The sequence below is a fragment of the Heterocephalus glaber genome, unplaced genomic scaffold, assembly GCF_053883595.1.
Source record: "Heterocephalus glaber isolate CG9 unplaced genomic scaffold, H.glaber_assembly_v1.0 deba00001463, whole genome shotgun sequence".
Lineage (NCBI taxonomy): Eukaryota > Metazoa > Chordata > Mammalia > Rodentia > Bathyergidae > Heterocephalus > Heterocephalus glaber.
In genome coordinates, this window is record NW_028258310.1 from 5,662,077 (window position 1) to 5,676,961 (window position 14,885).

Consider the following 14,885-nt stretch of genomic DNA (forward strand, 5'->3'; position numbering starts at 1 on the left):
CTAGGGCTACTTGCGTGTCCTGATGACATGGCAGCTAGCTTTCCACAGAAAGAAGATCCAAGCAAGATGAAACCACAGTGTCTTTATGACCTAGGTTTAAAAGTTATACTCTTGTCACTTCTGCTAAATCCTATTGATTACACAAGTTTGCTTTCTATTCAATGTGAAAGAAGTTACACAGTCAGGGACCATTAAAGGCATCTTGGAGACTGGCTGCAACAATAGAGTATAATTGTAGATATTAGAGCATAGCTGATGAAAAGAAAGAAAGAACAAATTTTCTAAAGAGGGTAAGAGGGCTTTTTCTGTTTTCTTGGTGTTTAGGTCCAGAAAATTAGGATGCTTAAGGTTGAAAAGAATCAATGGGAATGTCATTGAAGTATATTAAATCATGAGAAGTTTGAGAAAATAAATGTGATTTTATTTACAAGATTCTGGAATGAGAAATAGTATTTGATGTTTCTTTTTCTAATAAAGAAGTGATGCATTTTGTTTACCTACTATGAGATAGACTGAGCCTAGAAAACTGGGATTCAAAATATTTTAGATCCAAAAATAGCTTTTGCAGATATCAAGCCTAATTCCCATTCTTTCGATTCTACTAATTCTTTTTTCCATTGAATTCTTGCTTATTTCTTATCCCTTAGGCTGCCACACTGTGGAGGTCTTTCCACATCATGCCTGGTCCACTATCCTCTACCTGAAACGTTTTCCTCTCCACCTTGGCTTCTGCCTTCATCTTTGCCTTATACCATTGTCTTTGCCTTGTCACCCCACCTAGAGTTTTCAATTCCTCAAAGCCTCCTTTGAGCCAGGTGTAATGCCAAGTATAGGTCACAGGCATTGTAGCTACTGGGCAGGCTTGTTCAAATCTCAGCTCTGGCTTAGTTGTCTGACTTCAGGTGAGATGTTTAATCTCTGTGTTACCATGTTGGGATAATAGATCTCCATAGAGTCAGTGAGATTACATGCATGAAGTGCCACTCAAGGATTTCCAGTCCTTTTTCTGTTTTAAAATCTTTGGTCAATTGACCTCTTTCTTGCACTTTCACATATCATATTGATTTCTGTTCCTTTTAAAGTCCTAGCAAGTCACTTCTAAATTGCCTTATTTATCAGTTAGGGCCTTCCACCAGCTATCCCTCAGTACCATATACAGAATGACTGTGGGTTTGGCTGATTAAGTAGATGAGGCCATGTGCCTGTGTTCCCAGAGCAGTTTATTTTGGTTTTAATCATGGTATGCATCATGAATTGAAATGGTGAGCTCATGTCTGTTTTCTGTATAAGGTTGTGAACTCCCTGAAAGTAGCTCAGGGCCTGGGATCATCTGTGCCTTGCCCAGGTTTTGTTTGATGTGAAATGCCAAAGAATGATGTGAAATGCCAAAGAATCATGATTAAACCCTCACATGATGCTAATGTGTGGGGGTTTAGGGTGAGGGGCTTATTTATAAAACTATTATAAATTTATAAAATAGGACTTGAGGGTATTTTTTTCTTTTATTAATGTTAGTGACTATACTCTTAGCTTATATTCTTAGAAGCTTTCTGGAAATACTATAAGACTGCCATTACAATAATTTAATTTATTTCGAATACTTTTGTTGTGAGATTTGATGTAAGGAAAATGACATGAGGTCCCTAAATAAAATCCATATTGTGCCTGTATTGCTTGAATTAAATAGTGATGTGTAGGCAATGGAATATAATGTTAGAATAACTAGGCTTGTGCCATAGTTTGTATCTTAGATGTTCTCCAGTGTCTATGTTTTGAAGGCTTGTTCTCTGTTGAGGGGTAGTAGAATCTTTAAGAAATGGGGCTTGCTAGGAGATTTTAGGTCATGGGGCTGGGTGTCTTGGTGAGCTTTCCTGTTGTTAGGACAAAATACTCAACACCCTTGATTTAAAAGGAGAGAGCTTTATTTTGGTTCATGGTTCCAAAAGTTTCAGTCCATGATTAGTGGCCCCAAGGAAGAAACAGCATGGTGGAAGGGCATGGGAAATGAAAATTTCTTAGGGCAGCCAGGAAGCAGAGAGAAGGGAGGAGCCAGGATCAAGAATACAGCCTTTCAGGTCACACCACCAGTGACCCACCTCCAGCCAGGCCCCACCTCCTAACAGCATATTTAGCCAGGAACACATCCTCTGATTAATCCATGATAAGCGTAGCATGCCCATGACATAATCATGTCCAAAAGCCCCACCTCTGAATACATGAGACTTTGGGGGGACTTCTTAGGGCTAAACCATAACACAAGGCATCCCCTTGAAGGAGACAGTGTGATTGGGCTCCTTCTCTTTCTTACATGCCTGGCCAGGAGGAGTTGAACATTCTTCTCTACCATAGCCCCAAAGTGACAGGACAAACTGGTTGTTGAGTAAAACCTCTAAAATCATGAGACAAAGTAAAACTCTTCTCTTTCTAGGTTGACTAACACAAAGCTGACCAGTGCACTTTAGATGGTGAGAAAAGAACCCATAACAGTACCTTAAGGATTCCTTATATTAGCAATGTTGTGTTTCCACTGAAGCCCTCATATGAGGTTGTTCTCAGGGCAACCACCAATTTACTAACCTGACATTATTAATAGATTGAAACTGAACTGTTCATGCTGTTCACAGATTCAGAGCCTCAGAAAGAACACAATACATTGCTTTCTGTCCTTCCTGAGTAGTGTGAGAAGTGACACTTTCTTTATATGTGATGTGATAGAGGTATTATAGATTTTTAAGTTAAATAGAAATTAATGCAAAGTCAGAGAGGGACTGGGATCTCAAGGAAGTCATCACAAACATAAAGACATCAGAATTGTGACTGGAGGTGCCTCTGAGGAAGGCCAGGTCTCAAGATCAAGATGCACTGACCAGGCCTGCCTGTCTCTCTAAGGGACAAACAATAACTTGAGATTATATTGTAATTAGCACCACTTGGTCCAGGAAGTCCAGCTAGGCATCGGCCACCCAAGCGGATGACTAGAGCATCAGACCCACCCCTTCCCAAGAATGCCTTTGTTCTTTCCATGTATCCTTGCTATGTGACTAGTTTCCCAACTGGATCAATATTTGCTAAGCGGCTATACTTGTAATCCTATAGGTTGACTGTACCTGTAATTTGACCCCATTGTACCCATATTGTGACTTTGCTGTATAAATTACCGCTGATAAAGGACCTCAGCGGCCACCCACTTTCAGGACCCTTCCTGTCTTTCAGGAGGTATCTCTCAATAAACCTTTCCTACTCTTATCCTTTATAGTTCTTTGGAATTCATTCTTTCATATTCGGGGGACATGGACTTGGCATATCTGATGGCTGGCACATTGGGAGTTATATTTCTCCTATATCAGAGTGAACAAATGAAATAAGTGATTCTTGGTACCCAGGGAGGAAAATTGATTGTGTAAAAGCAGCTGTTCTTAATTGAGACATCAGTTTTAATTTGAAGGTCTGTAGGCTTGAGAAAAACTGGATGAGGGCACCCAAGTTATTCCTATGTGTATACTCAATGATTCTAGAAAGATAATAGACTTTAGAGCCAAAAATAATTGTCTAGAATTATTTATCCCTCTTCATTGTAAAAATAAATGAGCAACTCAATGCCCTTTCATCTATTTCTCCTTAACACACAGAAAAAGAAGCCACTGTCTATTATTAGAGCTCAGAGGCATCCATTGTAAGTATTTTATTCAACCTGGTTATTTATCGGGACTTTTTCGGCAGAATAAGCAAAACCTACCTTCTGAGTGGAGCCTTGAAATAGGAAGAGTTAACTCCACAGGCTGTATTTCGTCTTCTTAATAGGAGCTCTTTAGCAATGCTAATCAGTGGTACTGATTTTCTGTTTTGATTTTTCCATGATAATTAAGTGAATGATCTGGGACGCAATCAAGTTTGCACTAGGGGGTTCATGCAAATGAATAATTTTTTTACATGTAAAATTTTGTTAAATGGAATCCTAAGGAAAGTTATTTGAAGATGAAGACTGGGTAGGTGAGAGCAGTTTAATACCCAACTTAGAGTTTTGAATATATTCAAGATATCTATTTTAATGAAGTAAATCAGCAATATATTGCCTTTGTCAATTGAAATAATGCTATTTCTTAACAATTGTATTTTGTTTTAATTTGTACTCGAAAGGGTAAAGCTATAATGTAGATAGGATAACAGCATAGCAGAAAGAAAGAAGAAAAGTGTATTGGACCTTTTCTCCTTCAGGACAGGCATCAAGGGAACCCACACATGCTCCTCAAAACATATAGAAAAAACAAATAAAATATGGGAAGGGTACATGCTGTGTCCTATCAATTTGCTTATTTGGATTGCATAGCAATGCCTTCATTAAACAAGCTGAAACAAAAAGACAGTTCACATTTCTGAATATAATGAAATGTATCATTGTTACAGTTATTTATAGTTTATTAGCATGTTGTGAAAGTCTTCTCTCTCCACTATATATAACATTTGCAGTATTTTCTCAGGTTTAACTAGCTTATGTAAGTTTGCATGATCCCTGCATTTTGATCTAGCAATTCTTTTCACTTTTTGTCATTTTAGTCTCTAATACAGAATATTCCAGAATTCAGTTAATTTCTAATTTAAATTAGTAAAATGCTTTGGGGTGAAGACATCAAAGCATTTTATATGAATAATCATACACACACACACACTCACACTAGTGTGCTGATATTTTCTCTTCCACAAATGCCTCTGCAACTTAGCAGTGCAGTTCACTATTTCTGAATGCTGCATTTTTAAAGCAATGAGGAGGTGACCAAATTCTGCCATTTTCCTGCTCTTTCCATTCACAGGGGAACGCATCAGTGCAAAGCATGAAAAGAAACTGAACATCAGTGTCATGATTTTTACATTAAAAGAGAATGCACAACTTCTTTCTTTTTCTTGGCAATTTGATTCTCTTGTGGCAATTTCTAGCTTTACAGACTAAACATTTCTAATTGGTAAATGGATGGTTTGATTTGAGATGGTGACTCAGGAAATAAACTCCCCAATTTAGTGTAATTGCTTATGAGTAGATGGCAGATTATTGCCTCCCAGCCTTCTTTTTAATTTGTAGGACAGAATGAAAGAAAACTAATATATATATATTTCACCTTTCATTGAAGTGAAATACTTATCCTGACAAAGAAAAGCTATGACACAGAGAGATATTTGCTTTGCTTACTTGTTACAATATATTAAACATATTACAACATTAAAGCTTTCTTTTTCTGTCAGATGAGGGAAATACTAGCTGAATCTTCTCTATCTTCAGCTGTAAAATGGGGCCAACAAAAATCCCTACTTTTTGGATGAATTGCTATGAGGATTAAATAGTTCACGTAATGTATTTAGCACATAGTAATTAGGCAGGGAATGTTAGCTACTGTTATTATTATCATTATCATCATTTTTTTATGTGCTCCTGTTAAACAGAATAGCTTCTTTAGTTACATTATATTAAACTTCAGATTTCACAACTTCATATCATGAACCTGTGAGAAATAAAAATACTTTGAATTAATCTACAAGTCATAGTTTGCTATTTATGTTTTATATGTTGGAGTTATGTGTACTTAAAATACTTGTCCTTCTAAACAATTCTGATTTTGAGGAATTTAGTATTTCCTTCATCTGTAATCCTGAATTTATAGGATACACTATATCCTGTTTTTTTGCTGTTATTGTTATTTATTATTTATTTGTTTTAAGATACTCTTATTTTTTCAAACTACAAAGTTATTATTCAATACATTTGATTCTCAAGTGATAAAAACTAATAATCTCAGGAGGGAGAAAATTAGTGTAAATGCCAGCTCTCACCCAGAAAATAACTTTTTTGGTCAAATAATGTGGCCCATTATTGCTAGTTTCAAAACAGGTTAATGCTTATTTGCTTTGTAATTAGTAAATGGATCTAATTTCATGTCCATTTGTGTAGTGATTTGATGATATAGGAAGGCAATTAAACTTTTTCTTTTTTAATAAGCCCTAAATTCCAGGAGGTGAAGCAATGTGTGTAATTCCCGTGCTATTTCAACTGCTATACAACTCCTGCCTGATGCAATATTTGGCATATAGTAGGAACTCAATAAAGGTTTGTAGAAGGCTTCATTCGAGTGCCTCAGAGAAACCTCAAACTTGATATCTGAAGTGTGATTAAAAAATTATGGTAAATGTTCAAATTTTTAAAAATATATTACAGGGCTGGGAATTTAGCTCAGTGGTTCTGCCACCTGCCTTGCAAGGTCCTGAGTTTGATCCCTGGTATCAAAGAAAAGTATATATATTCATATATATATATGTATACATATAGATATATTACAATATGCCACATTGCCATTAATCACCTTCAAATTATTTCCTTTAACTTCAAATACACTTGTCTCATCATTCTTGCCACTTTCTGAAGCAGTTCTGGAAGTTATCCTTCATAAATGTCTTTAGTTATGTTGTGGCTGCCCTCATACTTGAATTGATTCAAAATGTTTACCTTTTATAGTCATTTTGACTTTAGGAAAGAGCTAGAAGTCACACAATGCCAGATTCTGTGAATAAGATGGATAAGAACACCCTGTGATGTTTTTATTTGATGGAAATTGCCATAAATTTTGGATCAATGAGGGGCAATCATAAAACAAAGTGACTGTTTCAATTAAAAAGTTAATTACAGTAAAAGAGACATTGCTATTAATCTCCTTCCAGATACTCCCCCTCACTTTGAATACACTTATCCCATTATTCTTGTCAGTGTCTTTACTATAAAATTTTTTTTAAAAATTTAAACACTCACCATATTTTTCCAATCACTCCTTATATCTAAAGCAGAACTCAAAGTTTCCCAAATCTACAGGAGAACTTTTGTGCTTCCCATCTCATTGAAGGGCTGACCGTTTCTCCCAGCAGTTAAACTGAAATCTTTCTTCCCCTGTAGTCCTACACTCAGTTGACAAGTCCTGTCAGAAGAAAAGCTCCCAGAGTCACTCTACTCCCTGCCAACCAAGTTCTGTTTTCTAGTTCACCCCTAGTTGTGTTTTTCCTGGTCTTCTTGTTAGTCTCCTCTGCAGCCACAGTGGTCTTCACTCTGTGCTCTCAGGTAACTCTCTATTGTCCTTGGATGAGGTTTACTCTGATCTGCCCCAGTGTCTTTCTCCATCTCTCCTCTCTCTTATCATGAATTAATTTGAGTTTCCTAAATGTATCTCTGACCCTCTCTCCCAGCTTCACACTTTTCTACATGTATATTTTTTAGAAACCAATGTAGGATAGTGGCTTTTGTTTTTATTCAGAAGATGAAGAAACCAAGGTACTACATTTAAGTTATGATGACTAAATTGTAGGCAGCTTAATGGGCAGGGAAAGGGGCTAGTTCTATATTTTATATATATATATATTTTGTAGCGACTAGAATCAAGTAGGCATGCAGTACTGTGAACATTGAATGAATCCCAGTTTGTTGCCCGAGGTGTCTCTCTGTAAAGTCAAAGGAGCTTCTGTGTCATCATTTATTCTCTGGACAAACGAGGCCAGATTCCTCTTTGGACCCTCTTCTTCCAGAGTGAAATGTGCCTGGTGAGAGAATCTGAAAGCCTGCATTACCCTGAGTTGTTCTGGTAGATTCCTTTAATGTCAGGGGGCATGGTTGAGAAGGGCTTTTGTTGTGGTGATAATTAAGGATGATCTGCACATTTCAGCAATTTACAGAATGGTAGGCACCCTGTACAACATAAGAAATACCTCTTTTTCCTGGACCATAAAATCTGGTGACCAGTTATTTAAATATGCATATTTTAACCCTACTGACCACTGGTGCTGAGTGATTGCTCTACTGAAAAGAATTCTGTTTGACTGATTTTAATGCAAATTTAATTTTTTTCTTGTAGGTTGTTCTTCAGGAAAAAATGGTTGTTTCTTTGAACTCATGCCTGGGCTTTATCTGTCTATTGTTATGCCACTGGATTGGGACGGTATCACCTCTGAATCTTGAAGACCCCAATGTGTGTAGCCACTGGGAAAGGTAATCCTTCTGACAACAGCCTGAGGAATAATTGTCCATGAGTTCTTTTATATATGATTATCATCAATCTGATGTATAAAATTAGAGTCTGAAAAGATATTGTGAAATTACTTTTCTGCAAAAATCGTCAGGTATTTCTAATAAATTGAGTAATGCTATTCACCTTGGTGTAATAGAATATATATTATGTGCAAAAACTATATAACTGATTCTAACACAGATGCAATTGTAAGATCCAGGGAAATCATTAATAGTTCAATTACAATGAGCTTTCTAAGGTTTAGTCCCTGCTGTGAATCTATTTGTAGTAGCTTTGAGGAGCTAGATCTATTTTGGGGGACAATGAGAGAGCAGTGGGAGGCAGCATGGAGTAATAAAATAAAGTGTTGAAATGTATGGGCTAAAAGCAGTGTGGTGTAGGTAGCTTGAAAAGGGTGACCTTATTTTAAGGGGAATGGGTGATGCTCTATGTAGGCGGCATCCCCTGAGATGTTCTTGAAGAACTCAGGAAGGTAAATGGATAGCAATTGTTGGGAGGTGTTCTAGAAATGGAAGGTAGTTTGAAATCAGTCCCATGTGAACCGGTAAGGACTGTGTCCAACAGAAACAAATCCAAGTATAGTATTGGAAAAAGATAAGATTAGATATATCATATGAAGGATATATCATGTGAGTGTCTTCAAGAATGGGTTCAAAAATATGGTGAATGCTGCTGTCAATTGCTATCCTACAGATAGGCAAGCTTGTAAAAACATTATGATGTGGTCCTCATTTCCCTTATTCATTGAATCTGACACTGTGTGACTTCTGGCTTTTCTCCATAATGAAAATAGCCATGAAAGGTAAATGTTTTTAATTGATTTAGGACACCAGGGCAGCTACTACAGAGCAGCTAAAGATACTCATGAAAGAACACTTCCAGAACTGTTTCAGAAAGTGGTGATAATTATGGGATAAGAGTGTTAAAATTTAGGGGGGGAGTATTTTGAGGGCAATTAATGGCACAGTATCTTTCACTGTAATAATAAAAAAGAAAAATTAAACATTCACCTTATTTTTCAATCACACCTTATACTAGAGAGTAATATGCATTTTTAATACATGTAAGTATAACTACCCCAAACTTGGCCACGTTTTTGTATCATCCTCACCACCATGATTAGCAAATCACAGAGTACATATTATTATAACTGTTGTCACCCTTTGTTAGGATGCACAAAGTCCAGAGGCTCTCTAGTACAGCAGGGGTGTTATTCAAGGGGTATAGGGATTCCTTTTTCATGGCACTATATTTTTTATGAGAGCTTGTCCTTATCTCATTAGGAATATTACAATCAGGGTAACAAGAACAGAATTACCTGCTCAATCAGTGGTGTTATATATTGCTATACATTGAGATTTTAGAGCTAAACTATAGTGTTTTGTCCCTGGCCTCCAAAGGGGTGAAACCCATCATATTATACAAAATGCATTCAGCCCATGTCTAAGAGTAGCCAAAGTCTTGATAGTTCCATCATTACTTAAAAATTCAAATTTAATGTTTCCTTTGGGACTCAAGGCAAACATTTAGCTCTGAGCCCCTGTAAAAATCAAAAACAAATTATGTACTCTCAAGAAACAATGGACCAGGGTAAACATTCCCATTCCAAAATGGACAAATTTGGGGCATAGAAAAGAATTGGACCCAAGCAAGACCAAAAGCCAACATGGCAGACATTAGGATCTCTAGCTCCATGTCTGCCCCCTGGCACTTGGTGTTATGTGAGCACTGAAGAGCTTGGGCAGCCCTCTCTCTATAGTCTTTCTGGTTGCAGCCCCATAACTTCTCTCTTGGGCTGGCTCTGTCTGTACTGTAGCTTTCCTCAACACATACTCCACAATCCTAGCATATCCACTTCCTAGTGTCTTCATTGCAGCTTCAGCCTCACTCCTGGTACCAATTTTCTATCTTAGTCACCCTTTCATCACTGCCAACAAAATATCTGATATACACCTCTTAAAGAAGGAAAGATTTATTTTGGTTTATGTTTTGAGAGGTTTTAGTCTATGGTCAGTGGGCTCCATTGCTCTTTTCTCCGAGCATGGCAGAAGAAAGCTGCTCATCTTGTGGCAGCTGGAAAGCAGAGATGGAAGAGCCATAAAGAAAGAGGGAGAGAGAGAGGTACCAGGGACAATGGCAACACCCAGTAATCTACTTCCTTTAACTTGGTCCATTTTCTAATAGTCCATTCAGAAAGTAGTACCCTCATGTTCTAACCACCTTCCAAAAGCCCTACCTCTGAACACATGAGACTTTTGGGGGACAGTTAAAATCTAACCATAACATATATCATGAAAATTTAACACATATCATGAAAATAGGTGTATAGAATAAAGTTTCATATATATAATTTGTGGTAGAAACTATTTTATATAGAATTAAGGTGAGGGACCTCGCATTAATTACCTTTATAAACTTTACAACACCGCACTTATGACATTTCAACAAAAAAGAATATAGTAAATATTTATTATAATTATAAAAATAAATCATTGAAGATGTGAATGAGTATCAAATTTAGAAAAAGGAGAGCCCATTGGTATTTCAACTTCTTGGGAGATATTAACTTTGGGATGGGAGAAACAAACTAAAGTTTTTGAGATGTTCTGAAATAGAAATCAACAGATTGTGATAATATATTGACTCCAAGATGTGAAGGAGTGCCACAGGAATTTAGATCCTGCTGTGTGAAAAAATACAAATGTCCTACACATATGAAAAAATGAAAGAGGGTTGATTTGAGAGGGAAGAGGGTCAGTTTGGTTTTGTTATGCTGTATCCTAAAATCAGTGTGAAACATAGGCCCTGAAGTGTTTGGGTATATAGGTTTGGGAATGTCCAGTATGATGAGGTATAACACATGAACTCTTTGGGGGGAAGACTATTAAGAGGAAAAAAAAAATCCAAGTCTTCGGATAGTCCAGCATTCACTTTTAAGTACAGCTTTTGATCTGATTCCTTGTTCAACATTTGGCCACAGCTGTCAACTAGGATTGGAGTGTTTTATTCACTGCTGATAATGACCACTGTCTGGAACACTGCCTTGCTTGTGGCATGTGGTCAGTCGTTGAAGGAGTGAACCCACCTTCTGAGAGTGAGTGAAGTGACCAAATACAGATGCCCATGGTGGGAGGGGTGTGGCACGAAGAGAGAGAGGGACAGACAAAGGGCACAATAATCTCTAAACCTAGTATCAGTCCACAATTACCCAAATGACTAGAGTAAGCCCTAAAATACTCATTAAGGGCAAGGGAAGTGATTTTTTTCTGTGTACTACTAGAAAGAAGGATTGACAGCTAGGGTCTTATTGATAAATTTTTACTTTAATGTTTTACTTTAATTCCTACTTAAAAGGTCAAAGAAAGTGGAACTGTTTTGATAAGAATGGGAAAAGTGTAGGAAGGTAAATTAAAATGATTGAATAAAGGTGCACATGATAGGCTCTGCATTTTCAAAACCTGAAACAGTTTTGAATTGGAATAGGGAGAGGGAGAATAGCTCCAAACAAGTAATTCTTGGTAATAGGCTTGAGCAGGGCTAGTTGTGGGCTCTGTTTATATTAAAAACCACCTGTGCCTTGTAGTTCAGAGAATCACCCAGAGGCTCACTGCCCAGTGCGGTGTGTGGAGCTGCATCATGACCTTGTGACCCAGGCCCCAGCCTAGCTCTGCTGAGTCAGAACCCATTGTAACAAGATCCTGAGGTTTTGTCTTTGTCAAATTTGACAAGCGCCAAACAAAATACTTCTATCAGTGACTTCTAGCTGCATCCTCACCACTATCTGAATATTTATTTTCAAATAAAATTGTCTTGTTTTAATGCAGCAACTTTAATTTTAAAAATTTGTGTCTAAAATGAAATGAAAGCAACCTAAACCATTAAAAATACAAAAGGGGTGTTAGTGATTAAAGGAATCCCACACAGCATCCTTTTGTAAATGAACAATTCTGTCAATTTCCTCCTCCCCATCTCTTTTCTCTGTGAGTTTGCACATTTCCACCTAGTGGGGATTCTTCTCAAGAAGACACAAAAGAAGAGAAACTGCTCTTTGCCTAAATCTTCAATTAGTAATACAGAAGTGCTAGTAATTGAATCAGCAGTCCTGAAGCAAGCAGAGATAAGAAATGATGATTATTATCATATCTGATTAAAGTAACAAGATAATTTAGGCAGATAAAATGTAATTAACCACTTTGGAATGTGTCCAAGTAATGATGGCTTCCCTCTTCCCTACCATGTTCTTTGACCTTAAATTAAATCTTGCTGGGGTTTCTCCTGGATAATACTTATTAGGTTAAAATCATGATGATGATATGTTTTCATTGTGTTTGAGAAGATGAAACAAACAAGAGGAAATAAGTTTTGCACCCCAGTGCTGAAAATAGTGCAAAACTAGATCGGATTCCTTTTATACTGCAGTTTGCTCCTCACTGCCTTCCTCAGAGGCTCCTCATGTGTTATGGTGACATTTGAGAGGGAACAAGGGTCAGGATATGTGTCTGTGGGTCCCGCTGATTCACTAGTACTGGAAACTCAGTGTTTCTCACTTGCCATGAAAGCCACAGTGGGCCAGACAGTGGAGAAGGTGCCTTTCCACACCGCAGCTCAGGAGCAGCTGCAGCTGAGTGTCGAGTCTGGACTGTTAGCTGAGGAGCTAATTCAGTTCAGCCAGCAAGGCAAGCACTGGTCAAATCAGCAGCGATGAAGATCAGAGGATGCAGGCCCAGTTTTAGAGACATTTCCCTTCATGATGCAAATGCTAGTGGGCTCCTGAAAAAAAGTGACAACCTGGTTGTCTAATGGTAGCTGGACATTGAACAAGTCAGGTGCAGTCATGGAATATTTGGCAGTCATAATGTGAAGACTGTTTACTAACATGGAAAAATGCTTCTGTTGTACTGTTAAATATATGCATGGCATGATTATAATATAAACATTTTTCAAAACCCTCAAACTAAAAGCAAAACACAGCTAAAGGCTACAAAGGAGCACAGTAAAAAACTCTTGATGGTTAGTAAAAGTTACAGAATTCTCTCTCTTTAAAATATTTGTTTGATAAATTTTGTGGTATGATTTATAATACCTTTCAAAATAGACAGAGAGGGAGAGGGACAGGGAGAATGAGGGAGGGAGGAAGAGAGGGAGTGACTATATAGAAAAAGAAAAAAAGAAACGGGGCCAGGAATGTAGTTCAGTGGTGCGGCACCTGGCTGGCAAGCGCAAAGTCCTGAGTTTGATCCTCAGTACCAACCCCGCCCCAAAAAGAAAAAAATGTATAAAAAAATCACAGATAAGAAAAAAAATTGATTTGAAAAGGCTTAGGGCCCTTCTTCCATGAAAGTGGAGGCCTTGGAATTTGAATCAATATGTACAATAATTTACATTTACTCAATTCTAGATCAGATTTTAGTATGAAAATAATTTTAATGACAATGAAGTGAGTCAAGATTGAGGAGAAATCCTCAAAATATAGTACATTTTTATGTCTTATTTTCCCCAATTTATATATTTCTCCATGAAAGCTATGCCATTTACATTGAGCATTTATGTGTTGGTTTCTCTCAGATTGAGAACTCTCTGAAGAGAGAAAATACACAGAAGTTGCTCAATAAATATTTGTGGAATTGGAATCCTAAATGTTTTGATTTCTCTTCTATGGACAAGAGCTTTCTCATGTCCTGAGCCAGAGAGGCATCATGTAAATGTGTGTTACTGGTGAACAACAAATGAATTGGCAAGAAGAGGAAATTCATGTAGTTTAACATTTCCTCTAATTTGAGGAATCTTCATGGTTGCTAGAAATTAATGAAAATATGTTTAATGTTGGGTATGGAATCAGTTTCTGACCCACATCAAATGGATTTGAACAAGATTTATTTGTTAATGGTTACTTTGCTAAATATCAAATGCATAATGAGTACTTAGAATAGACATCAGCATTTTCACATCAGCTGTTTACTTGCTTACAAAACCTAAAAGATAACACCAGAAAAAAACCTATGTGAACTACAATGAAAATACCAATAGAACTCTACAACAAAAATAATCTTTGCATCAGTTGTCACACCCAAGGCACTCTTCACAAATGAAAATTTCCCATTCCATACACAAATATCGCTTACATTGACAGCATGTATGTTTTGTTTTCTCTTCTTTTTTTTTTTTAGTTTTTATTTTCTTGGTACATTTTAGGTATACAATATAATTACATTCATCATTGGAAATTTGCACATTTACATAATCTCTCTTGGTTCTTATTTTTCCCCCTTCCCCTGCCCTCGCCCCTTCTTTTTTTGCAGGGCACAGTTAACATCTTTCTAGTTTTCCTGTTGTTTGAATAGGTCTTTGTGATGCTGCACCTGCCTATTCACCTGTCAGCTCACCAGTGTGCTCCACAATTTTTTTGCATAGTTCCCCAGGCAGAAACCTTTAAAATGATCTCTTATGAGTTTCAGTCCTAATCCTGTAAGAAAATTTTCTGTGACATTTTGAGCTTGTTATTCTCTTTGTAAACTATCAAACTATGCCACACATGTTTAGGCTCAAGTAAAACACAACCATTGGCCAGTGCTTTATGTTTTGAGTGATATCATAGATGCTGCATAACTCATCAACAACATGTACTCCACCTTTGGTTTTGGTGTAGAAAGTTTCCATGTTAGGCTTCTGTTTTGTCGAGGTTTCCCTATCAATATTTCCATCATGGTGCAATGTTGACATCAGCAGTATCAGTTTGTTTTTCTTTTCCATATATGAGGCCAATGTAAATCTTTCTGAAATCCAAAGATTATACTATGCAGCTCTCTGTTTTGAAATTGCAACATTTTATTT

General features: G+C 37.1%; 1 protein-coding gene across 6 annotated transcripts in view; it reads left to right on the top strand.

Moving 5' to 3' along the window:
- Megf10 (multiple EGF like domains 10) overlaps positions 1–14,885 on the top strand; it is a 186,287-nt gene that overhangs the window by 34,243 nt on the left and 137,159 nt on the right. For all 6 annotated transcript variants that reach the window (XM_004854449.4, XM_004854448.3, XM_087180555.1 and 3 more), the window contains one exon: positions 7,881–8,014. In XM_004854449.4, the coding sequence (XP_004854506.2) occupies positions 7,899–8,014 (116 nt within the window). In that variant the 5' untranslated portion in view covers positions 7,881–7,898. The remainder of the gene's footprint in view (positions 1–7,880; positions 8,015–14,885) is intronic.